General features: G+C 42.4%; 1 protein-coding gene across 1 annotated transcript in view; it reads left to right on the top strand.

Annotated features, from left to right (window-relative positions):
* LOC142747933 (tetraspanin-12-like) overlaps positions 1-26,826 on the top strand; it is an 84,581-nt gene that overhangs the window by 46,812 nt on the left and 10,943 nt on the right. Inside the window, exon 3 of the mRNA XM_075855046.1 lies at positions 17,081-17,224. Within this exon, the coding sequence (XP_075711161.1) occupies positions 17,081-17,224 (144 nt within the window). The remainder of the gene's footprint in view (positions 1-17,080; positions 17,225-26,826) is intronic.

Here is a 26,826-nt window from a genome sequence, read left to right as displayed (position 1 = left end):
GTTTCCTACTTTTCAGGCCTCAAAACGACCCCAAAAACAGAGACCACCAACAATGATGCCAGAAGATCCATGCTGGGGGTTGTCTATCCCTATTTCTCAATAATTAGGAAAACATTTCAACAAATCGGTGGATTCTAGGAATTATAAAAACAGGGTATGTTCTAGAATTCAAATCTCTTCCCCAGACAGATTCTTTACCACAAAGACTCTAAAAAATTCTGAAAAACTGAAAGCATTAAAGTCAGAAATTCTGTCACTTATATAAAAAAGGGGGTTCTAATTCAAGTCCCAAGTGAAGAAACAGGCCAAGGCTATTATTCCAATCGTTTTTCTGATGAAGAAGCCAGAAGGGAAATACAGAGTCATAATAATTCTAAAATAACTGAATTCTTATTTGACCTAAAAAAAAATTGCATGGATAGCATTCCATCAACCATAAATCTCCTCTGCAAAGACTGTGTGATGGCATCACTAGATCTGGAGGATGCATATTATCATGTACCAATATGCAGTCCTCACCAGAAATATCTAAGGCGAAGCAGTGACTCTCAACAGTTCTTTGTTTCACCTACAGTACAGAGTCCTCCCCTTTGGCATTTCACAAGCCCCTAGGGTGTTTTCAAAATGAAAAGCGGAAATTACATCCTATATCTGGATGAGGGACATCCTCCTGATTCCCTACCTGGACAATTTCCTAATAATGGCAGAAACAACTCAGACTGTGATTCAACAGATATAAATAATTTGTTCTATCTGAACAAACTTAGGATGGAACATCAATCTGCAAAAAATCTAATTTGATTCCCTCAAACAGATGTGTCCCAGGGATTCTTCTAGACTCCTCCAGGCAGATGTCTTTCCTTCCAAAAGGGAAGATCAATCCCCTGATAGACAGAGTCTCGGAGCTCTATTTAACCCATATAACTTCTTTCAGGAAAGCTATGTCAGTTCTGGGCCTCATGACGTCATGCATCCCAGCTGTATTGTGGGCTCAGTTCAGATCCAGGGCTATACAATGGGACATTCTAGATCAGTGGGAAAAGAGCAATCTCTCCCTAGATCAATTCCTTCACATTTCATCCACAGCCAGGCTGTCTCTCAGATGGTGGTTGAACAGGCAGAAACTCAAGAGGGGCATTCCATGGATAACCACCCCATACTCTCAATATAACTACGGATGCGAGTCCTTGGGGTTGGGGAGCTCATTGTGACTCCACTTTTCTCCATGGACAGTGGAACCACCAGGCCACACAGAGATCCTCTAACTTCAGGGAAGTGGCAGCAGTTTTTCAGTCTATGAAAAACTCTATACCAGCAATTTCAGGTCAGAATTAAAAAATATATTCAGACAACACGACAACAGGGGCTCATATAAATCATCAGTGGGGACAAGATAGTTTCCACTGATGGATTTATCTTTCCAGATATGTTTTTCTGGCAGAGTGCCACCTACTGACCATCTCAGCTGTCCACCTGAAGGGAAGGGACGACCAGGTGGCAGACATCCTAAGCCAAAAATGGTTACGCCATTCAGAATGGTCTCTGAATGCAGAGATATTTCAGAAGATTGTTTACAAATGGGGGGTTCCCTCAATAGACATTTTGCGTACCGAAAAAATAGGAAGGTCAGGAGATTCTTCTCCCTGAAATCCCTCATACTACCCAACAGCTATAGATGCATTTTCCCAGTGTTGGAGTCAAGAGAGGGGTTATTCCTTCCCCCCCTATGTCTTCTCCCAAGGGTGATAAAAAAAATCAGGGAAGACACGGCTTCAATAATTTTAATAGCCCCCTTCTGGCCAAAGAGACCATGGTTCACATGGTTAAGGGGAATCTACTCAGACCAGCCTTGAATTCTCTCGACCATACCAGATCTCCTATACCAGTGCCCAGTAATGCACCCCAAAATTCAAAAGCTTCATCTGACAGCCTGGAGACTGAAAGGGTAATCCTTAGACAGAGAAGGGTCTCAGAGTCTGTCATTTCCACTCTGCTAGCAAGCAGGAAACAGGTTACCTCAGAAATATATCTAAGAGCCTGGAAAGCATTTACAAATTTTGCAGGTATAGACATTAATCCTCAAATCAAACCAGATATCCCTTTGATATTAGATTTTCTCCAGGCAGGATTAAATAAGAACCTCAAGCCTAACATCTTAAAGGTTCAGATATCCGAATTAAGTTCCTTTTTTTATTTCAAATTGGTGGAACACCCCTGGGTTAGGAGATTCCTGGCAGCCTCCTCTAGGCTTACACCCCAGATTTGATCCTCAGTTCCTCCATGGGACTTAAATATTGTTCTCCAGGCTATCAAACTCACCGTTCGAACCACTAGACCCTATAACCCTAAAGATGCTGACACTCAAAATGACGTTCTTGTTAGCCATTACGTCGGCCCGTAGGGTAAGTGAGATACAGGCCCTTTCTGCCTTTCCCACATATTCCCTACTATTAGATGATAGAGTCATCTTGAAGACCTTACCGCGTTTTCTTCCTAAGGTGGGCTTTCCTTTTCATCTGGACCAAGAGATTATTCTCCCCTCCTTTTGTGATTTAAAGTTTAAGTTTTAACCTTTGATCACACGGTTAGAAATGTCAATGACCGTAATGCTGGTGGAATTTTTGGTTCCACGAGCACAACGGCAAAAGCTCTCTCATGTTTCTCCTACACTGAGCCACATACACAGCAGAATAGTAATAAAGTTCATGTGTACAGTCTCTATGGTAATCATCAATTGTGGTTATGTATTCAATTGCATTGTTATTAAAGGTTTTTTTTTGGTTTTTTTTTAACCTTGGACCCCAGCAACGTTCTTTTTGGCAGTATTTTTAAGCTATTTAAATCCTGCTGGGTCCTCCAGCAACATGTATGTTTCTTTGCCTGATGAAGAGATCGGTCCGATCTCGTAATACGTAGCATTCTTATCCATTAAATATATATCTTATTTAAACTTCTTTCCTTGGATTGAATCCTTCAATTCCACAACATTTGGACAGCGCTGGAGAATTTTATCCCCTTTTTTTCTCCATTTATCTCGATCTACTGAGGGAGCCCTGACAGCCCCTGCACGGATTTACCAGCTGCAGTCCTTTGAGACCATACAGGCACTTCTGGGTGTTGTGCTCCTAGCACAACACCACAAGGTAAGCACAACCGCTTACTCCCGACCCTTTGTCACTTTAAACAAGAGATGATGCACGATGTGCGCCGGGTGTTTTTTTTCTCCTTGTCTATAGACAAACATCAGTTTATGACCACATATGGGGTATTTACGGACTCCTGAGAAGTTGCTTTACAAATATTGGGGGGGCTTTTTCTTTTTTATTCCTCATAGAAATTGTTGTGTTTTTTTAGCTAAAACAACATCTTACTGGAAAAAATAAAAATTTTATTAATTTTCACTTCCAAATTTTAATAAAATCTATGAAACACATGTGGAGTCAAAATGCTCACTACACCCCTAGATGAATTCCTTGCTGGGGGGAAGTTTACAAAATGGGGTCACTTTTGGGGGGTTTCCGTTATTCTGGCACCACAAGACCTCTTCAAAACTGACATGGTGCCGAAAATATATTCTAATAAAAAGAGGTCCCCAAACTCCACTAGGTGCTCCTTTGCTTCTGAGGTCGGTGTTTCAGTCCATTAGCACACTAGGGCCACATGTGGGATATTTCTAAAAACTGCAGAATCTGGGCAATAAATATTGAGTTGCGTTTCTCTGGTAAAACCTTCTGTGCTACTGAATAAAAATGGATTAAAAATTAATTTCTGCAAAAGAAATTAAATTCGTAAATTTCACCTCTACTTTGCATTAATCCTTGTGAAACGCCTAAAGGGTTAAGAAACATTCTAAATGCTGTTTTAAATACTTTGAGGGGTGCAGTTTTTAAAATGGTGTGATTTATGGGGGGTTTTATTGTATGGGCCCCTCAAAGCAACTTCACACCTGAACTGGCCCCTGTAAAAATAGCCTTTTGAAGTTTTAAGTCTTGTACCGTCCTAGAAAAATAAAAGGATGTTCAAAAAACTATGCCAATCTAAAGTAGACATATGGGGGATGTTAGTTAGTAACTATTTTGTGTATTATAACTATCTGTCTTACAAGCAGATACATATAAATTTAGAAAAAATACAAATTTTTGCAATTTTTCACAAAATTTTGGTGTTTTTCACAATTAAATACTAAATATTTTGACCAAATTTTACCAGTAACGTTAAGTCCAATGTGTCACGAGAAAACATTCTCAGAATTGCTTGGATAGGTGAAAGCATTCCAAAGTTATTATCACATACAGTAACACGTCAGATTTGAAAAATGAGGCCTTGTCAGGAAGGTCTAATGTGGTTGCAGTGGGAAGGGGTTAATGATCAAAATCACTGAAAAATCATAATAACAATGAAATCCGTAAAATCAGGTTTTTATCATGGGATTAATATTGAACAAAGTAGTCATGAAAACCATGAACAGGACATTTTGTAAATTTACTGTCGTTATAGCATACAAAAATCCTGTTTGACAAAGTTTAATATTTGAAAATCCGAAGTAATCCCAGGCAAGTTTTTCAAGTATGATCAGTGGATACAGTAGTTAGGACCCCAAAGTTACCCAAAACAGGAAGATCCATACTCTTATTTTGAGAAGGTTTTTGTTAGAGTGGTAAAGTCTATTTGTGTGGTGGAATTAAGCTTTAAATGGACACTAACTTTTCAAACAATTTATGCTAATCTAGTACTATACCTAATATACATATATCAATTTTGCAATTTATTTACTGCTAAAATTTTGTTTTATCCATGCAAACTCTATGTGAAGTTACTACCACTAGCTTCCTGTAATCTCCTGTCCAGCCCTGTTTTCAAATTCCATCTCTACAGACAAGAGTAGATGGACTGCAAGACGTGGAGGGGAGGCGTCTCTCTGCTAAAGCTCCTTGTACTCATATCCTGTTAGACTCGGCAAACAGCCAGTTCATGGCTCCTGGGATACATGTAAGTTCTCTTCTTAGTACTGCTCTCATGTAATCCTTGCAGTAGGTGCTTGTGTCTCTCTGTCTGCTTTGGTACAGTATTTTCCATTTTGGCAAGCCAACGTTCTTGCATTTCATACATGCCTTGCCCTTTCTCTCCAGTGTATTTACTCTTATAATCTGCTTTTCTATCATTTTTCTATTGCCTGCGATATCCTTGCATTTCACTGACTCCATGTGCACTTTGCCCAATGCTGTCTAATGTTTCCTGCAAGTACTTTATCTCAATAATAACTAAAAACCTGGATGTAAGAGCTAATCCGGGTTCTCAGATTGCGATCAAAATGCGTTTTTGCCACTCATTGCGTATTGCTGTAGAACCACGTAATTTCATGAAATGGCTTCCTGAAACTAAAAATAACTTTAACAAAGCAGAAAGAGAGATGCAAGCAGCTACGTCAAGGATTACATGAGAGCAGTACTAAGAAGAGTTTGCTTGAAAATGCCTTCATAGAGATGGTGAAACGTTGTATTGGATATTGGATGAATAATCCTATTTGATTTTGAGTGCTGCTTCGCTTTCTCTCTATTTGAGATATGTATGTGTGTGTGTATATATTGTGAGAACCAGCCTATTGGTTTATTATTCTATGTCTTCCTCATGGAGCCACAAAGCATGCTTGGAAGTGTGGGCAGGAAGTTCTACACTGTACTGTACTGGCAGATTTGCATACCAGTTATACGCCCCTCACTATGAAGAGAACATAAAATAGCGGGGCAGCTGAAATGGGATGCGGGTGGAACATCATGACATCACTTTGGACTGAAAAGCATGACTATTTTGAACTCCGGTTTAAGAGATTGATTTCCGTAATGCTTGATAGCTAGTCTCCCATGTGAATAATAAACATTTTATCCTTGAACACCAGGTATGGCAGAAAACACTCATGCTATTTGCATATATATTAATATACGCAGAGAAAATGGTTGCGTCTACTTAAAAGATTATATATCTAATACAGATATTTGATGGGAATGCTTGAGCATAATATTGCACTTAGTAAGAAAGTTCTTTTTATATTTCAAATTGCACATCTTAAAGCAGTTCTCAGCGACTTTTATATTGATGGCCCATACTTAGGATAGGACATCAATATTATATAGATGGTGGTCGTACTCCAGGCCTCCCAACTGATCGGTTGATTGATGGGTCCTTGGTGTTCATTGTTGTGGCCTATTCACAGTTAACAGGCATAGCGCCATACATTTCTGTAACGGCTGTGCATGGGATTGCCGTTCCGGTCCCATTCAAGTGGACAGGACTGAGCTGCAATCCCAGGCACAGCCGTTACGGATGTGTACGGTGCCGTGTAAACATTGAAGAGGGCTTGGCATTTGTAGCTGTGGCCCCTTCAGTCAGCTGATCAGCTGGGATGTCTGGAGTCGAACCCCCACTGTTCTGATATTGTTGACCTATCCTAAGGATAGGTAATCAATATACAAGTCTCAAATAACTCCTTTTAAGAGGTTCTCTGCCCAATTTTTGTTTTAAAAAATTTGATTAATGGGGTATTCTCAAAATCATAAATTATCACCTATCCATAGGATAGGTGATCATTTTCTCATCGCTGGGGGCCCGATCGATTGTGAGAACTGGGGTGCCAAACCTCCAAGTCCTCCTCACTGCTCGATCACAGTAAGGAGGACACTGAATTGCATGGTGATGGAGCATGCGCGCTGCCGCTCCATTTAATGTCATGGAAACGATAGTGAATGGAGCGGCGGGTGCATGCTCAACCGCTCCTACATTCAAGCACCTCCTCACTGTGGGGAGTGCAGTGACGAGGATCTGGAGGTTCGGGTGTAATGACGGGGTAGGGAGACAGACAGGTGAGCCCTAATCTACCCGCCACTCAGTCCCTGCCTACTTGCCCGACACATCCTAGGCGACGGCGTACAACTGGGCGACGGTCCCTACGCTTAATACGTGCACGACAGACAAACAGACAAGGGTACACAGAAGCTAAGGGAGGTGGGGCAGTTTCCCACGGCAACACCGTGAGCAACAAGAGTAGTGAACGAGCCGAGTCAAACCAGGAGTGTACGAGGTACCAAACGCAGAGCAGGAGCGTAGTCCGTAAAGCCAGGGTCAAAATGAAGCAGAGGTCAATAGTAATGGCTGGAACAGCAGAGCCAGGAAACAAGATAGAATCACAGGCAAAGACAAGAAGCAAATGAAGGTATACATAGACCGAGGGCGGGAGCTAGAACCGTCTGGCCAGGCTGTGATAAGTTCTCTCACTCCTCAGCCTACCAACCTGAGTGGTAGCAGATCGAGTCACTATCAGACCTAGAAGCAGATGCAGACTGATTAACCACGGGCGTCGACACAGAAGCTGTGTCTGGCAGATCCTTTACATCGGGAACCCCGTTCTCACTAAAGGTTTGGGGTACCAGTGGTGGGACCCCCAGCGATGACAAAATTATCCCCTATTCCAAGGATAGGTATAATTTATAACTTAGGGAATACCCCTTTAATAATGCAGGTTGAAATTGGAAATAGTACAATGTGACTGCTGGAAAGCTGCTTTCTTCTTTACCCCTCTTTTTTTTATAGTCAGCTGTGAGCTAAACATGCCAGTTATGTCTGACAGTAAAATGATTAGGGATACAATGAATAACAAATAGAGTCGTTTAAATTGCGCTTGTCAGGCTGCACATTCCTTATAAGCCATCTGCCTCAGATTATTTAACTGAATTAGCTTTGAGCTGAGAGCAGAGAAGGAACAAGGAGACTTGACAGTACTCAAACCACACTTATCTTTATCTCTTACTGCTTTGGTTTTCCAATGAACGTACAGTATATATTTCTCAACTCCATCATTACCTATTTGTTATCTCATTATTTTAAAATGTCATTATATTGCTTTACTGAACTTTTAGTAGGAATTTATCTGTTTTATGCCATTTTTCTGCCGTAAAAAAAAAAAAGACAAACATTTTTCTAAATTTCCATGAAACGTCAACGTGATTAATCATGAGGGGGTAGGGCCAGAACTATTCCAACATATTCATGATTTCTAAAGACAGAAAATGTAGTGCAAATCTACACCTGCTTAGAGCAGGCGTAGGTTTAATTTTCTGTCTTTAGGACTGCCCCAAACGAGTACCTCTTAATAATTTTGGGGCATTTCAATTTGCATACTTTGGTTTTATACTGGTGTATCACAACCTATGGGTGTAATATTTACAGTGGTGTGAAAAAATACTTGCCCCTTAATCGATTTCTCCTATTTTTGCTAATTTGTCACATTTAAATGTTTCAGATCATCCAACTAATTTTAATATAAGATAAAGACAACACGCGTAAACACCAAATGCAGATTTTTAAAGAAAAATTAAATTTATTAAGGCTAAAGATTTATTCAAAACCTCTATTACCCATGTAAAAAATTAATTGCCCTGTAAACCTAATAAATGGTTGTTCCACCCTTGGCCGTAAAAACTCCAACCGAATGTTTCCAGTGACTTGCGATCTTTTATATCGCTATGGAGAAATTTTGGCCCACTCTTCTTTGCGGTATTGTTATAATTCGGCTACATTGGAGGGTTTTTGAGCATAGATTGCCCATTTAAGGTCTTACCACAGCATCTCAATGAGATTCAAGTCAGGACTTTGACTCGACCATTCCAAAACATAAATTTTGTTTCTTTTGAGTCATTCTGAGGTGGACTTGCTTGTAATCTTCGGATCATTGTCCTGCTGCATAACGCAACTGCGCTTTAGCTTAAGGTCACAAACTGACAGGTGGACATTCTCCTTCAGGATTTTCTGCTAGAGAACAGAACTCATGGTTCCATCAATTATGACTGAACAGGGCCCACAGAAGAGAAGCATCACTAGACCTTCACACTACCACCACCGTGTTTGATTGTTGGTATGGTGTTCTCTTGGTGGAATGCGGAGTTAGCTTCGCACCAGGTATAATGAGACCCATGTCTTACAAAATGTTTCACCATTGATTTACCATTTCACAGCATATTATCCCAAAAGTCTTGGGGGTCATCTAGATTTTTCAGCAAATGCGAGACGAGCCTTTGTGGTCTTTTTAGTCAGCAGTAGTTTGTGCCTTGCAATTCTCCCATAGTGTAATGACGGGGGTAGGGAAACAGACAAGTGAGCCTGAACCTGATTAAAGAGATCAGGAATGAAAGGAAGGGGATACTGGTTCCTTACAGTGACCTCATTCAAGTTCCGGTAGTCGATGCACGGCCTAAGACCACCATCCTTCTTCCCTACGAAGAAGAAGTCAGCACCTACCGGAGAAGTAGAGGGGCGAATGTAACCCTTGGCCAGGCATTCCTGGATATATTCTCTCATGGCTTCACGTTCGGGACAAGAAAGATTAAATATCCTACCCTTAGGGAGTTTAGCTCCTGGTACCAAATCGATAGCGCAATCGTATTCTCTATGAGGAGGTAACACTTCGGAGGCCTCCTTAGAGAAAACATCATCGAAGTCCTGAACAAACTCAGGTAGCGTGTTCACCTCCTCAGGGGGAGAAATAGAATTAACAGAAAAACATGACGTCAAGCATTCATTACCCCATTTGGTAAGATCCCCAGTATTCCAGACAAACGTGGGATTATGCAACTGCAACCAGGGAAGGCCTAAAACCAGATCAGACGATAATCCCTGCATCAACAGTACAGAGCACTGCTCCAAATGCATGGAGCAAACAAGGAGTTCAAAAACAGGTGTATGCTGTGTAAAATAACCATTAGCAAGGGGAGTGGAGTCGATACCCACTACCGGAACAGGTTTAGGCAAATCAATCAAAGGCATAGCTAGAGACATAGCAAATTCCACAGACATGATATTAGCAGAAGACCCTGAATCCACGAAGGCACTGCCGGTAGCAGACCTACCACCAAAAGAGACCTGAAAGGGAAGCAAGATTTTATTACGTTTCATATTTACGGGAAATACCTGTGCGCCCAAGTGACCTCCCCGATGATCACTTAGGCGCGGAAGACTTTGCGGCTGTTTATTCTTACGCCTAGGACAGGTGTTCACTTGATGCTTGTCATCCCCACAATAGAAGCAGAGACCATTCTTCCTGCGGAACTCTCTACGTTGTTGGGGGGACACGGAGGCCCCGAGTTGCATAGATACCTCCGAGTCTTCCGTGGAAGAACGAAGCAACGGAACCTCGGGAGGCATCATGGGGGAGTCAGAGGAGAAAACACAAAAACGTTCAAGTTGTCGTTCCCTGAGACGTCGGTCAGGTCGTACCGCTAAAGCCATAACCTGGTCTATGGAGTCAGAAGAGGGATAGCTAACTAGCAGGTCTTTCAGAGCGTTCGACAGACCCAACCTAAACTGGCACCTTAAGGCAGGGTCATTCCAACGAGAAGCTACGCACCACTTCCTAAAGTCAGAACAATACTCCTCAACAGGTCTCTTACCCTGACGTAAGGTCACCAGCTGACTCTCGGCAAAGGCAGTCTTGTCAGTCTCGTCATAAATGAGTCCGAGAGCAGAAAAGAAAAGATCAACGGAGGAAAGTTCAGGGGCGTCAGGAGCCAAGGAGAAGGCCCATTCTTGGGGCCCTTCCTGGAGCCGGGACATAATTATACCCACCCGCTGGCTCTCAGAACCTGAGGAGTGGGGCTTTAAGCGAAAATAGAGCCTACAACTTTCCCGAAAGGAGAGAAAAGTTTTACGGTCCCCTGAGAACCGGTCAGGCAACTTGAGGTGGGGTTTGAGAGGTGAGGTGAGGGGCACTACCATGGTAGCATCAGGCTGGTTGACCCTCTGAGCCAGGGCCTGGACCTGTAGGGAGAGACCCTGCATTTGCTGAGTCAGGGTCTCAAGGGGGTCCATAGTAGTGGGACCAGGGTAGACTAGGTATATGGGCTTGTGATTATGTAATGACGGGGGTAGGGAAACAGACAAGTGAGCCCTAATCTACCCGCCACTCAGTCCCTGCCTACTTGCAACAACCCGCCCTAGGCGACTGGGTACAACTGGGCGACGGTCCCTACGCTCAATAAGTGCACGACAGACAAACAGACAAGGGTACACAGAAGCTGAGGGAAATGGGGCAGTTGCCCACGGGTGTGGTGAACGAGCCGAGTGAAACCAGGAGTGTACGAGGTACCAAACGCAGAGCAGGAGAGTAGTGAACAAGCCGAGTAAAACCAGGAGTGTACGAAGTACTAAACGCAGAGCAGGAGAGTAGTCAGTAAGCCAGGGTCAATATGAAGCAGGGTCAAATAGTACAAGAAGCTGCAGCAGGGCCAGGAAACCAAACGAGAAGAATCACAAGCAAGGAGGAACAGGAAAGGCAGGTATAAATAGACAGAGGGTGGGAGCTAGCTCCGTCTGGCCAGGCTGTGATAGGCTCTCCCACTCCTAAGCCTGCCATCCTGAGTGGTGGAAGATGGAGTCAGTCTCACAGACATAGAAGCAGGTGCAGACTGATTACCTATGGGCGTAGACACAGAAGCTGTGCCTGGCAGATCCTTTACACATAGACTCCATTTTTGTGCTTTCATGCTTATTGTGGAATCATGTACTTTGACCTTAACTGAAGCAAGTGAGGCCTGTAGTTCTTTAAATATTCGTCTGGGTTTTTTGTGACCTCTTGAATGAGTCGTCGATACGCTCTTGGTGAAATTTTGGCAGGCCGGCCATTCCTGGGGAGGTTCACCATTCTTCCAAGTATTTTCCATTTGTGGATAATTTCTCTCACTGTGGTACGCTGGAGTACCAGAGCATTAGGCCTCATTCACACAAGCGTATCAGATTCACGCGCGTGAAAAACGCGCGAGAATCTGGTCCGTCCGTGTGTGTGTTGCGTTATGCATCAGTGTGCTTTGCGAGTGGCATGCATTATTCACTCACTCGCAAAGCACATCTTTTTTTATTATTTTCAATCGACTTGATGTGCAAATCACGCACCGCACACGGATTTGTATCAGTGTGCAGTGCATGGTTTTCATGCACCCATAGACTTCAATGGGCACGTAGGTGCGTGAAAACGCACCAATATAGGACATGCAGTGAGTTTCATGCAGCGAACTCTTGCGTGAAAACTCAGGCATGTGTGAACCACATGCCGCATTGAAATCAATGGATCAGGTGTGCTGCGCGTGATTTCCATGCGCAGCACACTTACGTTTTTCACGTTCGTGTGATGGGGCCTTAGCAATGGCTTTGTAACCCTTTCCCAGGCTGGTAGATTTCAATGACTTTGTTTCACATCTGTATTTGAATCTCTTTTAATAGGCCGGTTTCCCAACTGTTCAAAGTTTTCTACATTTGTGAATAATGGCTCTAGAAGAAGCCAGAATGCTGGCAAAACGCACGTCGGGTGCATAGTACTTTTTTTTTTTTAAATCCTAGGTGCAATACCATGGCCTCTAGCGATACAGTACAACAATAGTCTGTATGCAGCTTATCTCATCTCACACCGGACAAGCTATCAGCTGTCTTACAAGTGCACTAGCGAGGTCTCGTGAGACTGGTACGCAACCTCGCTGTGCCTCACCCTAGCAGCAGAGCATAATTCAGCTCTCATCTGCAACACGGTCTGTGGACGCCTCCCTGTTCCCTCCATCGGACCGTCTCTCCTGCATCGCCGCCCCATTAGCCTATTGGAGCGCCGCTGCAGTAGCTCACTTGTCCGAGGGACTACTGGCCGGGCTAATTCTTGCGAGAATATCTCGCTTCCCACACCAATATTCGGGCGGAGCCAGCCGCACCGTCACCCTGCTCATCCCAGACAGAGCGCCGCAGCGCGGGCCTGGTTTGTCCGGACCACAGCTTTTCACTCGGACGATTGTTCTGCACCGCTGCCTCAGCTATCCCTGCTGAGGCGCCGCTGCAGCATACAAACAGTCCCATCTCAACATATTCTAGCCCCAGACGGTGTCCACCACATTGCCGCTCCATATCCAGGGAGCGCCACTGTGGGAGATTAACTGTCTGGAGCTTATACACACAGTACTGCCTGAATCCGCATGGCAGTACTATAATTACCTTATTGTGGTTACATTTACAGTGATATAAAATTGTTGCACTCACACATACCCAATTGCACCGACGGTATTTCATCACATTTTGCTCATTTTAACTATATCAATAAAAGTTATATATTACTAAGACCACATACTTTCCCCTTTCCCTTTCTTTCCCCTTTCCCTTTCCTCTTACTTCACATACTTACCCAGGTGGTGTACACCAATGTGGTCTATCTTTCACATAATATATGTGTGATAGGTGGTCTCTCATTTTATTATTTGAATAATGGCTCTCTCATTGTGGTTCGCTGGAGTCCCAGAGCCTAGGCAATGGCTTTGTAACCCTTTCTAGACTGGTAGTCTTCAATCACTTTGTTTCACATCTGTATTTAAATCTGTTTAAAACGTGGCCTCATGTGCTGCTTTTTGTGACCTTCTAGCCTGCTTCACATTGCCAAACCGGTTCTATTTAAGTGATGTTTAGATTCAACATGTCTGGCAGTAATCATGTCTAAATATGGCTAATGAAATTTAAATGTCAGTTGAATTTGGTTAACTCGTTTATTTAGTATCTAAGGGGGCAATTACTTTTTCACATAGGGCCAGGTAGGGCTGAAAATTATTTTCTCATCAATATATGAATTCATAATTTTAATAAAATCATTTTATGTTTACTCGGGTTATCTTCTAAAATTGAAACTAGTTTGATAATCTTAAACATTCAAGTTTGCCAAATATGCAAAAAATAGGGGCAAATACTTTTTCACAGGTGTGTGTGTGTGTGTGTGTGTGTGTGTATGTATTTTGAATTATTTACCAACAGTGTCACCAGCAAAGCAGCCGCCCACCGTCACATCTCCTTCTTCATTCTTCATGGTGGGGAACCACACATGTAGAAATCATCCGCTCACCTTTTCTGCATCTTACAAAATAAAAATCTATCAGACCAAAGTACAGATTTCCACTGGTCTAATGTCGATTCTTTGTGTTTCTCAAGCAATTCTCTTCTTCCTGTTGTTCCTCAGTAGTGGCTTCTTTACAGCAATTCGACCATGAAGACCTGATTGTTATATGACTGAGATGTGTCTGGTACTTGATCCCGGTAAAGCATTTATGTGGGCTCTAATCTGAGGTGCTGTTAATTTGCAATTTATGAGGCTGGTAACTCTAATAAACTTATCCTCTGCAGAAGAGGTAACTCTTGGTCTTCCTTTTCTGCGGCGGTCCTCATGAGCGCCAGTTTTATCATGGCATTTGATATTTTTCATAAATGCACTTCAAAGTTCCCTAAATTTTCCGGATTGACTGACCTTCATGTCTTAAAATAATTATGGATTGCCGTTTCTCTTTACTTAGTTGAGTGGTCCTTAGTTAAACACTGTATGGAAGTGTGTACCAAACCTACCTCTGCACAACACAACTGATGGTCTCAAACACATTATGAAGGCAAGAAATGCAACAAATTAACTCTACACAAGGAATACCTGTTAACTGAAAACCGATGCAGGTGACTACCCCATTCCGCTTATTGAGATAATGCCAAGAGTGTGCAAAGCTGCCATCAAAGCAAACATGGGGCTACTTTGACTGGTACTATATGTATCTGTGTGTGTGTGTGTGTGTGTGTGTGTTTGTGTGTGTGTATGTATATATATATATATATATATATATATATGCAGCTGCAGTTTCTCTCTCTGTGTCTGTAAGCAGTGGCGTAGCTATAGGGTGCCCCTGTTGCCATACAGCATGCTGGTTAAATATATTTTATGTGCTGTGAAGCCGGCACTTCCTGGTTACGGTCACATGTTACACTTACTGTACCATGTGACTGCGACGTCACGTGACACGTCTTCCAGCCAGTGCAGTGGAAGAGCCGGTGCGGAGGACTCCAGGTGAGCTGCAGAGTCTGTATTGTAATGTATTGTGTTGTGTTGTATTGTAATGTAGTGTATTGCCTTGTAATGTATTGTGTTGTGTTGTCTTGTAATGTGTTGTGTTGTTGTAATGTGTTGTGTGGTATTGTGTTGTCTTGTAATGTATTGTGTTGTATTGTGCTGTCTGTGTTTGCGGTGGAGAGGGGGGGGGGCGTTAAATTACAGCCCCCCTCCTCTCTCCACCGCAAACTGCACAATACTCCCTGGGGGGTCGTGGGAAGACCTCTGGGGAGTCGTGAGTCACTCACCGAGGTCTCGGTACCATTCAATGCTGGAGCAAGGAGCTGATGTCTCTTTGCTCCAGCATTCACTGTGCCCTTAGCGGCTCGACGCAGGCAGGCGCAATGTAGCGACATCATCGCGCCTGTCTGCGCTGAGTCACTCATAGCACACACCGGAGGAGGCAAAGGATCCTCCACCCTGCGTGGGAACGGGGATAGGTAAGTCATTATGTTATTTTTCTATTATGCACATATGGGGCATTCTACATTATGGGGGCTGATATGGCGGGGTCTGATATGGCGGGGGGCATTATACTGCATGGGGGGCTGATATGGGGGAATTATACTGTATGGGGGCTGATATGGCGGGGAGGGTGGGCATTATATTGCATGGGGCTGATAAGATGGGGGGCATTATACTGCATGGGGGACTGATATGGGGGAATTATACTGTATGGGGGCTGATATGGCTGGGGGGGTGGGCATTATACTGCATGGGGGGCTGATATGGCATGGGGCTGATAAGATGGGGGCATTATACTGCATGGGGGGCTGATATGGGGGAATTATACTGTATGAGGGCTGATATGGTGGGGGTAGGCATTATATTGCATGGGGGCTGATATTGCATGGGGCTGATAAGATGGGGGCATTATACTGCATGGGGGGGGCTGATGTGGGGTAATTATACTGTATGGGGTGCTGATATGGGGGGCATTATACTGTATGGGGCTGATATGGGGGCATTATGATGTATGGGGGCATTATACTGTATGGGGAGCTGATATGGGGGCATTAAACTATGGGGAGCTAATATGGGGGGCATTATGCTGATATGGGGGGCATTATACTGTATGGGGAGCTGATATGGGGGCATTATACTGTATGGGGGGCTGATATGGGGGCATTATACTGTATGGGGGCTGATATAGGGGACTATACTATACAGCTATGTGGGGCATTATACTGTGGGGGCTGATATGGGGAGCATTATACGGTATGGGGCAGTTATGGGGAGGCATTATACTGTATGGGGCATTATACTGTGTAGGGGCAGCTATGGGAGCATTATTCTGTGTGGGGGCATTATACTATAAGGGTTGTTGGGCAAGGCGGCTGGGCATAAGCGCTCGCAGGGGTCTGGTGATGGTGGTGTTGGGGAGGGGTAGGGGGGCTCAAGCTGAATTCTTGTACCCGGGCCCATGAGCCTTAGCTACGCCCCTGTCTGTAAGATTTCATTCTATGAGAGTGGAGGGGAAACTGCTGGGCTGACATCTGTTTGGCTAAAGGCACACGTCACAGTTCTTACAACGCATCAGATGGACCCCCCCCAGGAGTGATTGTGATTTCTATGTACACATAAGTAGACTTTACAATTATTCTGATAGGTACACTTTAATTCATGTATTGGAATCCATCTATATTTGCATATTCAAATCTACACCTTGGTAATGCTTATTTCTAATCCTGTATATCTCTAATGTAAGTAAAAGCCTGAACAACAAGAACAATCTTTAATTGTACCATGAATCATTGTATTTCATTATTCTTCCTGCACAGAGGTATAATGTTTCACTTTTCACACTTGGTCAACAATAACTTCAATATCTATCAGCCCTGTGTAAAGGATGATGTGCTGTGTATCATTAATCATGCCTCGATTTTTATTTAAATAATAAAGCAAATAAGGTGTGATGAAGGTACTGCCAGGATCTGGTCGCTGAGTTAGAGGAAAGATGTGTCTAATTTATGACTGCATCTGTGTATGCATTACTTAAGAATAAAATGAAACCATTATGCATAATGGCTTTGTCAATACATGGCAAGCGAGTGCCTTTTGGAGATTCGTGATTGCCTGCAGTTCATCTTTTATGGTCCGTGTAAGAATTACATGAGAGATTAATGATGGAATTCTTTTGTTTTTAAAAAGTTCAGGTGCTGCGGCGTGGTATACCTAACAGACTGGCTGGAGATGACCGAGATGGATTGGCCCCCTGATTCTTGCTGTGTGAGAGAATACCCAGGTTGCTCCATACAAGCACATCGTGGCGATCTCAGTGATTTGTATCAAGAGGTACATCTTTATTCTACTTTTTTTATCGCTAACAATATTTGACATCTTGTTTAAATATTTATTTTATTGACCATACAGGTGTGTATCAGAAACACACGAACACACAAAAATACAGGCAATAAATCCATTGACTGATCAGTGCAAATAAGTGTTAGTCTTTAACCAGTTCAGGACCGGGCTATTTTGCGCCTTCAGGACCAGACACCCATCAGCCATTTTTAGCACGCGTTAGTTAAACGGCTATAACTTTTTTATTTGTCGGGCTAGCAACGGGATTTTTGTGACGTTTTCTCCGTAGACAATGCAGGTTTCATTTTATCATTTTTATACACATCCTTTTTGCTATTTTAGACTTTTTATTCTTAAGTTTTGAAAATAATAGTAAAAAAATAAGCTTCTTTACTTTTCAGCAATTTTTTTTTGGTAATATCATAGTTTTAACCTAAAATAGACCTTTTATTTGTGATCATCATTGTCTACCATAAATTTTAATATGTTACATGTCTATATTAGGGTAATGGGTCCGGGATAGGGTTACGACAATGATTGGTGGGGGGGGGGGGGGGGTTTGGGGTGGGTATTTTATGTGTATTCATTATTAAATTTTTTTGCACATTACTTTACTTTTATTTTTTTATTACTATGGTCTGTCTTTCAAAGGTCAGAAAAGACCTTTGGGGGACTTTATATATATTATTTTCTTTCTTTTACACCATCTTTTCCATTGTAACTGGAGCTGCACAGCCCCAGTTACAGGGGAAATCAGCCCTCTTATTGTAACTGTTGTCACTAATAGTACTGTGCTGGATCTAGTTAGACCCAGCAGCAGTCTGCCACTAACGACACCCAGCGATCATGTGACCAGTCACATGAACACCGGGACCAATAGAGACAGCGGCGCGGCCGATGCCTCTATTCCTATACACAGCGTTCATTGAGCGCTGGGTAAAAGAGATCGGAGAAGACAGAAGCAGCGAAAGCTACTTCTATCTTCTCCTCAGGGTCCCCGGCAGTCACTGACAGCCAGAGACCCGACATTCAGCTGTCCGATCGCTTGGGCAGCAAGTTAAAACCCACGCTGTAAAAAGTCTATAGAGCAGGTTTTAAGGACCGCTGGCCGTAAAAACACAGCCAGCGGTCAGGAACCAGTTAACCCGCTAAGGACACGGCCAATCTTCGTTTTGTCATTTTAGTTTTTTCCTCCCCGCTTTCCATAAGCCATAACTTATTTATTTTTTGTCTACATAGCCGTATGAGGGCTTATTTTTTACAGGACAAGTTGTAGTTTTTCATGGCACCATTTATTGTACCGCATAATGTACAGGCAAGCTGCAAAAAATAATTTGTGGAGTGCAATGGGCAAAAAACAGCAATTACTAAATTTTTGGGGTATTTTGTTTTTACAGTGTCCATCAGGCAGTAAAAACTACATGTCCACCTTCTCTACAGATTGATACGATTACAGCGATACCAAATTTATATGTTTTTTTTAATGTTTTACCACTTTTAGAAAAAACTATCAGCTAAAAAAAAAAATAGTTTTGTGTCGCCATATTCTAAGAGCCATAACTTTTTTATTTTTCAGACAATTTAGCGATGTAAGGGATTATTTTTTGCAGGGAGAGCTGTCGTTTTTACCAATACCATTTTGGTGTACACGCGACTTTTTGATCACTTTTTATTCAATTTTTTTTAACCAAGGTGACCACAAAAATAGCAATTTGCGTGTCCTATATATTGTTTTTTTATGACGTTCACCGAGCAGGTTAATCAATGCTATATAGAGATAGTTCGAACCTTTAGGGACGCGGCGATACCAGTAATGTTAACTTATTTTTTTTTACATTGCATTAGGGTAAAAAATGGGAAAATGGGGGTCTTTTAAACGTTAAGTTTTTTTTTGGAACATTAAAAAAACTTAAACAGTTTTTTACTTTTTTTATTAGTCCCCCTAGAGGACTTGAACCAGCGATCATTGGATCGCTTGCATGATATACTGCAATACTAATGTATTGCAGTATATCCCTATACTAACAGTCTCCTTTGAAGCCCTGCCAGAGCCAGGGTTTCAAAGGAGTACATTGATGGCAGACCTGGGGGCCTTCATTAGACCCCCAGGCTGCCATGACGGCCTTCGGCACCCCCCAATCGCGTCGTGGTGGGGCCGATGGCACATCGGAGGGGGCCGTTCCACTTATTCTAACAATTTAATTGCCGCGGTTACGATTGACCGTGGCATTTAAGGTGTCAAACGGGCGGAATCAAAGTGATCTTTTATTCCGCCTGTTGCAGTGAGGTGTCGGCTGTATTATACAGCTGACACCAGCTTAGTATGGAGCCTTCTCAGCCTGTGAGCCCGCTAAATACTTCCCCTTGATGGCTACCACGTACATGTACGTGGTGTGTCGTTAAGGGGTTAAGAGACTTATTTATAACAAATACTAATCTTGTAAATGGGGCCATAACTGTCCAATAGGTGGGGGTCCTACCAATTGGGAGAACAGGCACCTCCAATAAATGTGCTTGGCTGTTTTCATAACCCTTACAGACCATATTGACTGCCATGGCCTGACTTCTAATGCACAACAGGAATCATGCGACCCCATTCTCTTAATAGTAAACACAAAATTCTGCTTATAAATAATGATTTTATTTATTGAAGGAAGAATGCTTTTCAGACCCTACCTGGCCCTATGTAAAAAATTAATTGCTTCCTTAGCTATTAAATCAACCAGTTATCCAAATTCAATTGTCAATTGGGTTCAATGCCACTAGCCACACCCAGGTATAATTACTGACAAGTTGAATCACAACATCACTTAAACAGAACCTGTGTGGCAATGTGAAGCAGGCTAGAAGGTCTCATAGAACAGCACATTATGTCACGTTCTAAAGAGATTTAAATACAGATATGAAACAAAGTAATTTAAATCTACCGGTCTAGAAAGTGTTACAAAGCCATTGCAAAGGCTCTGGAACTCCAGCCAACAAAAGTGAGAGCCATTATTCAAAAAATGGAGAAAACTTTGAACACTTGGGAACCTTTCCAGGAGAGATCGGCCTACTAAAATTTCACCAAAAGCACATCGACCTCTCATCCAGGAGGTTTCAAAAGAACCCAGATGAGCATCTAAAGAACTGCAGTCCTCACTTGTCTCAGTTAAGGTCAATGTGCAGTACATGATTCCACAATAAGAAAGGCACTGGGCAAAAATGGCATCCATGGGAGAGCTGCAAAGCGCAAACCACCGATCAAAAAGAACACAATGGCTCATCTCATATTTGCCAAAAAACATATAGATGGCCCCCTAAGACTTTTGGGATAATATTCCATAGACTAATGAGTCAAAGGTAAAACTTTTTGGAAGACGTGGGTCTTATTACATATGGTGTAAAGTTAGCAGTGCATTTCTCCATAAGAACATGATACCAACAGTCAAACATGATGGTGGCAGTGTGATGGTCTGGAGCTGCTTGGCTTTTGCAGCACCTGAACAACTTGTCATAACTGATGGAACAGTCACTACTAACAGCCGACGTAAACAGGTGTCGTACAGAAACAGTAGACGGTTTGCAACGTCAGATATAGCAAAAGTTAGGGCAGGCAGCAGACAGGCACTTACGGTTGGTAGAACAAACGGTCAGGGCAGGCGGCAGAGGTTCATCACGGTTTGCAAGCAAGAGGTCAGGGCAGGCAAGAATAGTCAAAGGTACAAGCTGAGGACAATCGCAGGAATTCCAATAAAGTATAACGCAGGGTATCACTTGTAAGCTAGGATGAACCTATTTGCTCAGGCAAAGTAGTGGTGTGGGTGGAACAGCTGGGTAGTAATTTGGTGTGCGCTGGCCCTTTAACCCCTTCCCTCTTTGGCCACTTTTGACCTTCAGGACAGAGGCTCATTATTCAAATCTGACATGTTTCAGTTTATGTGGTAATAACTGCTTTTACCTATTGGAGCCTTAACTTATTTTATTTTTTCATAGACGTAGTGGTATGGGGGCTGTTTTTTTGCGGGACGAGCTGTAGTTATTATTGGTACCATTTTGGGGTACTTGGAAGTTTTTGATCAGTTTTTATCCTTTTTTTTTGGGAGGCAAGGTGACCAAAAAACAGCAATTCTGGCATAGTTTTTAGTTCTTTTTATATAGTGTTCACCACGCATAATAAATTACATGTTAACTTTATTCTGCGGGTCAGTCCGATTCCGGCAACACTTAATCTATAGCACCTTTTTATGTTTTACAATAAAATTACTTTTGTAAAAAGAATGTATTTTTTCTGTAGACATGTTTTGAGAGCAATAACTCTTTTCATTTTTTGTCGACGGAGCTGTATGAGGGCTTGTTTTTTTCGAGACGAGCTATAGTTTTTATAGGTACCATTTTTGGACACATGCGACTTTTTGATCACTTTTTATTTACATTTTTGGAAGACAAAGTGACCAAAAAAACAGCAATTATGGCAGTGTTTTTTAGTTTGTTTTTTTTACGCCGTTCACTGCGCGGGATGAATAACATTATATTTTTATAGTTCAGGTCGTTACAGTCGCAGCAATACTAAATATGTATGGCTTTATTATTTTTTTCAATAATAAATGACTTGATAAGGGAAAAAAGGGATTTTATTACTTGAAACTTTTATTGTATTTTTTACAGCTTTTATTTTTACACTTTTTTTTTTTACACTTTTCTTTAGTCCCACTAGGGGACTTGAAGCTCCAACTGTTTGATTGATGTTCTAATACATTGCACTACCTATGTAGTGCAATGTATTAGAACGGTCAGTTGTTCACTGGCAGCATGCCGATCAGGCTCCGCCTCCGGTCAGGGCCTATTCGGCTTCCGTAATGGCACACAGAAGGCCATTGTTAGGCCTCCTTTTGCCATAGTAGCAGTCGGCGGCCTTGCTATTGGATGGCATGGCTGCCGATTTGCTACAAACCACTAAGATGCAGCGATCGCTTTCAATCGATGCATCTAAGGGGTTAATGGCAGGAATCAGAGCTAGCTCCTGTTCCTGCCATTACAGTGGGGTGTCTGCTGTAACTTACAGCGGAAACCCACTGCTGATGACGCCGGCTCAGCTTCTGAGCCGGGAAGCTGAGCTGGCGCCATCTTGCTGATGGTACCGGAAGCCTTTTAGGCCCCGCCTCCGAGCGGACATAGGAGGCTTCCATTGCTAGCAGTCCGGGAGGCCAGTATTAGACCTCTGGTTGCCATTGCAGCCACCGGCAACCCAGCGATCATGTTGCTGGTGTGCCGGTGGCTAAAACCCCCACACATGCTGCGATCTCTATTGAACGCAGCATCTGAGGGGTTAATCAGCCGGATCATAGGCTAGCGCCGGTCCTGGCCTTTACATCAGGGTGGCAGTTGTAACATACAGCTGTCACCCGGCGGTGATGGTGCGGGCTCAGCTCCTGAGCTAGCTCAATCACCATCACGTACAGTTACGTGGGAATGCGTTAAGACACTAGTGCCCATCAGGTAACTGTACGTTATTTTGCGGGAAGGGGTTAAGGGAGGAAGGGTCCGCACGTGTGCAGTAGGAGGAGGCTGAGATACAGGAGAGCGGCGGCGACGGAGGCCATGACAAGACCAGAGAGATGGAGGGACGCGGCGCCAGCCAGGAGACAATGTAGAGAGGTGAGTACATGGTGGTGATTGGACGTGGGAGTGGTGGTCTTTAGAGGAATCATACATTCGGCTCTCTTTTATTAGACGTCTTGGTTCTTTCAAAAAGGCAAAATAAACTTTAATGTCTCTAGCAATATCAAAGGAAATTGCTACAAGAACTGCATCAAAACTGCATGTGTAAACTAGACTAAAGGGGAATTTGCTGGTGCATGGCTCATTTCATTATAAATAATGGAAATCTTGTGAATGGTGCATCCAGCATTGTGCTTCAATGGGACAGATTTATCAAACTGGTGCATGCTGTATGATAAATTTGGCATATCTAGCTAGACATTCTAGACGCTTTTCTCTTTCTTATATCGCCTATTAGTTGACATAGTTTAGGTCAGTTTTTTTATGCATTTTTGGCACATGGTGTCACATAGTAAGCCACATATATTTTGCTAGACCATGCCCCTTTCTGCTAAGCCATGCCCTTGTTAAGCATGTTGGAAAAAAGTATCTAAAACAGTTAATAAATGCGGCATCCGGCATGTACATCAGATTTATGGCTAGTAAATCTGCCCCACTGAGTTTTATGTACATGTACTTGTGAGATTTTCAAGTAACTTTCGATGAGAAAGTGTATAGCCCCAGACTCAGGCGCTGATACCTAGTGGCATTCTTGCCTAGTGCTGCATTCTTAAGGTGCCAAGATGCCTAGTGCTGCATTCTTAAGGTGCCTAGATGCCTAGTGCTGCATTCTTAAGGTGCCTAGATGCCTAGTGCTGCATTCTTAAGCACTTTCCTCTTGCTGCATTCCTAAGGTGCCTAGTGCTGCATTCTTAAGCACTTTCCTCTTGCTACATTCTTAATGTGCCTAGATGCTTAGTGCTGCATTCTTAAGCACTTTCCTCTTGCTGCATTCTTAAGGTGCCTAGATGCCTAGTGCTGCATTCTTAAGGTGCCTAGATGCCTAGTGCTGCATTCTTAAGGTGCCTAGATGCCTAGTGCTGCATTCTTAAGGTGCCTAGATGCCTAGTGCTGCATTCTTAATGTGCCTAGATGCCTAGTGCTGCATTCTTAAGCACTTTCCTCATGCTGCATTCTTAATGTGCCTAGATGCTTAGTGCTGCATTCTTAAGGATAGTAGTTTAGCCTGTAAAATTACTAATGTAACCAGTAAGTAGGCATTGCTGTAGTCTTGCTTTAATTATGTGATAGATTATAGAGAAATACTGGGAATTATTCAAAATTTGTATGGTTACAAAAATAGTAATTTACTCACATACTATAATATGTACAATGTACCTATAGACTTCAATGGACAAAGATATGGCAGGCATTTGGCCGACATGCATTACCCCAACTGAATTGAAAAGCACAGTTGACTGCATTTTTCAATACAACTGAAAAACTTATACTAAGCAGTAAAAAATGTTAATGGCAGTCTGCGTCCAACATATGCAACGGCATACATACGTCTTTCTTTATGTTCGGCAGGACAGTATCAAATGGTCCTGCCAAAGATAAACACCAAATCTGGTGTGAATTTACCCTTACTGATGTTGTATTTGCTTCATGTAGAATGTAAGGCTTTCTTTTTTCATACATTGTGTATAAACACACTTTTCCTTAGTATGTACGGTGTACAGTCATGGCCAAAAGTTTTTTCACAAAGTTTGCTGCTTCTGTGTTTTTAGCTCTTTTAGTCAGATGTTTCTATGGTATACTGAAGTACCATTATAAGCATTTCATAAGTTTTAAACTTTTATTGACAAATACATAAAGTTTATGCAATGACTCAATATATACATTGTTGCTCCTTCTTTTTCAAGACTTCTGCAATTCGCCCTGGCATGCTGAATATCAGCTTCTGGGCCAAATCCTGACTGATGGCAACCCATTCTTGCCTAATCAGTGCTTGGAGTTCTTCACAATTTCTGTGTTTGTGCTTTTTGATAACAGGTTCTCAATGGGATTGAGATTTGGGGAGTTTCCTGGCCATGGACCCAAAACTTCAATGTTTTGTTCACCGAGCCACTTAGTTATCACTTTGACCTTGTGACATGGTGTTCAATCATGCTGGAAAAAGCATTGCTCATCACCAAATTGCTCCTGGATCATTGGGACAAGTTGCTCTTGGAGGATGTTTGGATACTATTCTTTATTCATGGAAGTGTTCTTAGGCAAAATTGTGAGTGAGCCCACTCTCTTGGATGAAAAGCAGCCCCACACAAGAATAGTCTCAGGATGCTTTACTGTTGGTATGACACAGGACTCATGGTAGCACTCACCTTTTTTCCGGATAATCAATTCTTCCAGGTGTCCCAAACAGTCTGAAGGGGGATTCATGAGAGAAAATAACTTTATCCCAGTCCTCTGCAGTCCAATCCCTGTACTTCCTATAGAATGTCAGTCTGTCCTTGATGTTTTTTCTTGGAGAGAAGTGGCTTCTTTGCTGCCCTTCTTGACACCAGATGAGCCTCCACAAGCCTTCGCCTCACTGAGCTTGCAGATGCATTGACACCTGCCTGCTGCCATTCCTGAGCAAGCTCTGCACTGGTGTTGAACTGATCCCATAGCTGAATCCTCTTTAGAAGACGGTCCTGGCAGTTGCTGGACTTTCTTTGGTGCACTGAAGCCTTCTTCACAGCAATTGAACCTCTCCCCTTGAAGTTCTTGATGATCCGATAAACTGTTGATTTAGGGCAATCTTGCAAGCAGTAATGTCCTTGCCTGTAAAGCCTTTTGATGCAAAGCAATGATGACTGCATGTGTTTCCTTGGAGGTAACCATGGTTAACAGAAGAAGACAATGATTTTTAGCACCATCCCCTTTTAACCCCTTCAGGACTGAGCCTTTTTTTATTTTCGTTTTTCACTCCCTGTGTCCCAAGAGCCATAACTTTTTCTGTCAAAAGAGTGGTGTGTGGGCTTATTTTTTTGTGGGAGGAGTTGTAGTTTCTATTTGTAGCATTTAAAGTACCATATAATGTACTGGAAAACTGAAAAAAAAAATATTTGCGGGCTGAAATTGGAAGAAACTGAGATTCCGTGATTGTTTTTTTGCGTTTCGTCTTTACGGCTTTAACTGTGTGGTAAAAACGACAACTTAACTTCTATGGCTCAATACGATTACAGTGATATCAAATTTATATCGTTTTTTAGATATTTTACTGCTTTTTAAAGGAAAAAAAAACTTTTAGTTAGAAAAAAAATTATTTTGTGTCGCTACATTCTGAGAGCCATAACTTTTTTCTTTTTTCATACATTGAGCAGTGTGACGGCTTTTTTTTGCAGGACAAGCTGTAGTTTTTATCAGTACCATTTTTTTTGTCACATACAACTTATTGATCATTTTTTATGAATTTTTTTTAAGAGGTAAGTTGACTAAAAAACAACAATTTTGGCGGTTTAATATTTTAATGGTAATCACAGTGCGCGTTAAATAGCGCTATATTGTAATTTTTCAGAGTGTTACGAATGCAGCGATACCATTTTTGTTTATTTTTTTATTTTTTACATTACTTTAGAGGAAAAATGGGAAAAGGTTTTTTTTTTAAACTTTTAATATTTTATTTTTTTCACTAGTAAAAACTTAATTTAACTTTTTTACACAGTTTATTAGCCCCCCTAGGGGACTTGACACAGCGATCGCTGGTACAATATACTACAATACTAATGTATTGCAGTATATTGTCATTTTTACAGGCTTCTGTTAAGCCCTGCCAAAGAGTGATGGCAATCCTGGGGGCCTTCATTAGCGATGACAACTGCCGTCACCCCCTGGGGTGGTTCAGGGGGCGATGAGCTGTCGGAGGGGGCCGTCCTCCTATTTTCAACGCCTCAGATGTTGCGGTCGTGATTGAAGAATGCGCGATTGCTGTTTCTGGCTGTTAGCTTTAAAACACAGCGGACACCCGCAGCATATGGAGCGCGCTCAGAGTGCGAGCGCGCTCCAAACATCACCCCCTGTACTCGGAC

This window comes from Rhinoderma darwinii, chromosome 3 (assembly GCF_050947455.1).
Source record: "Rhinoderma darwinii isolate aRhiDar2 chromosome 3, aRhiDar2.hap1, whole genome shotgun sequence".
NCBI lineage: Eukaryota > Metazoa > Chordata > Amphibia > Anura > Rhinodermatidae > Rhinoderma > Rhinoderma darwinii.
Note: the sequence above shows the minus strand (reverse complement) of the source record. Positions and strands in the feature narration are given on the sequence as shown.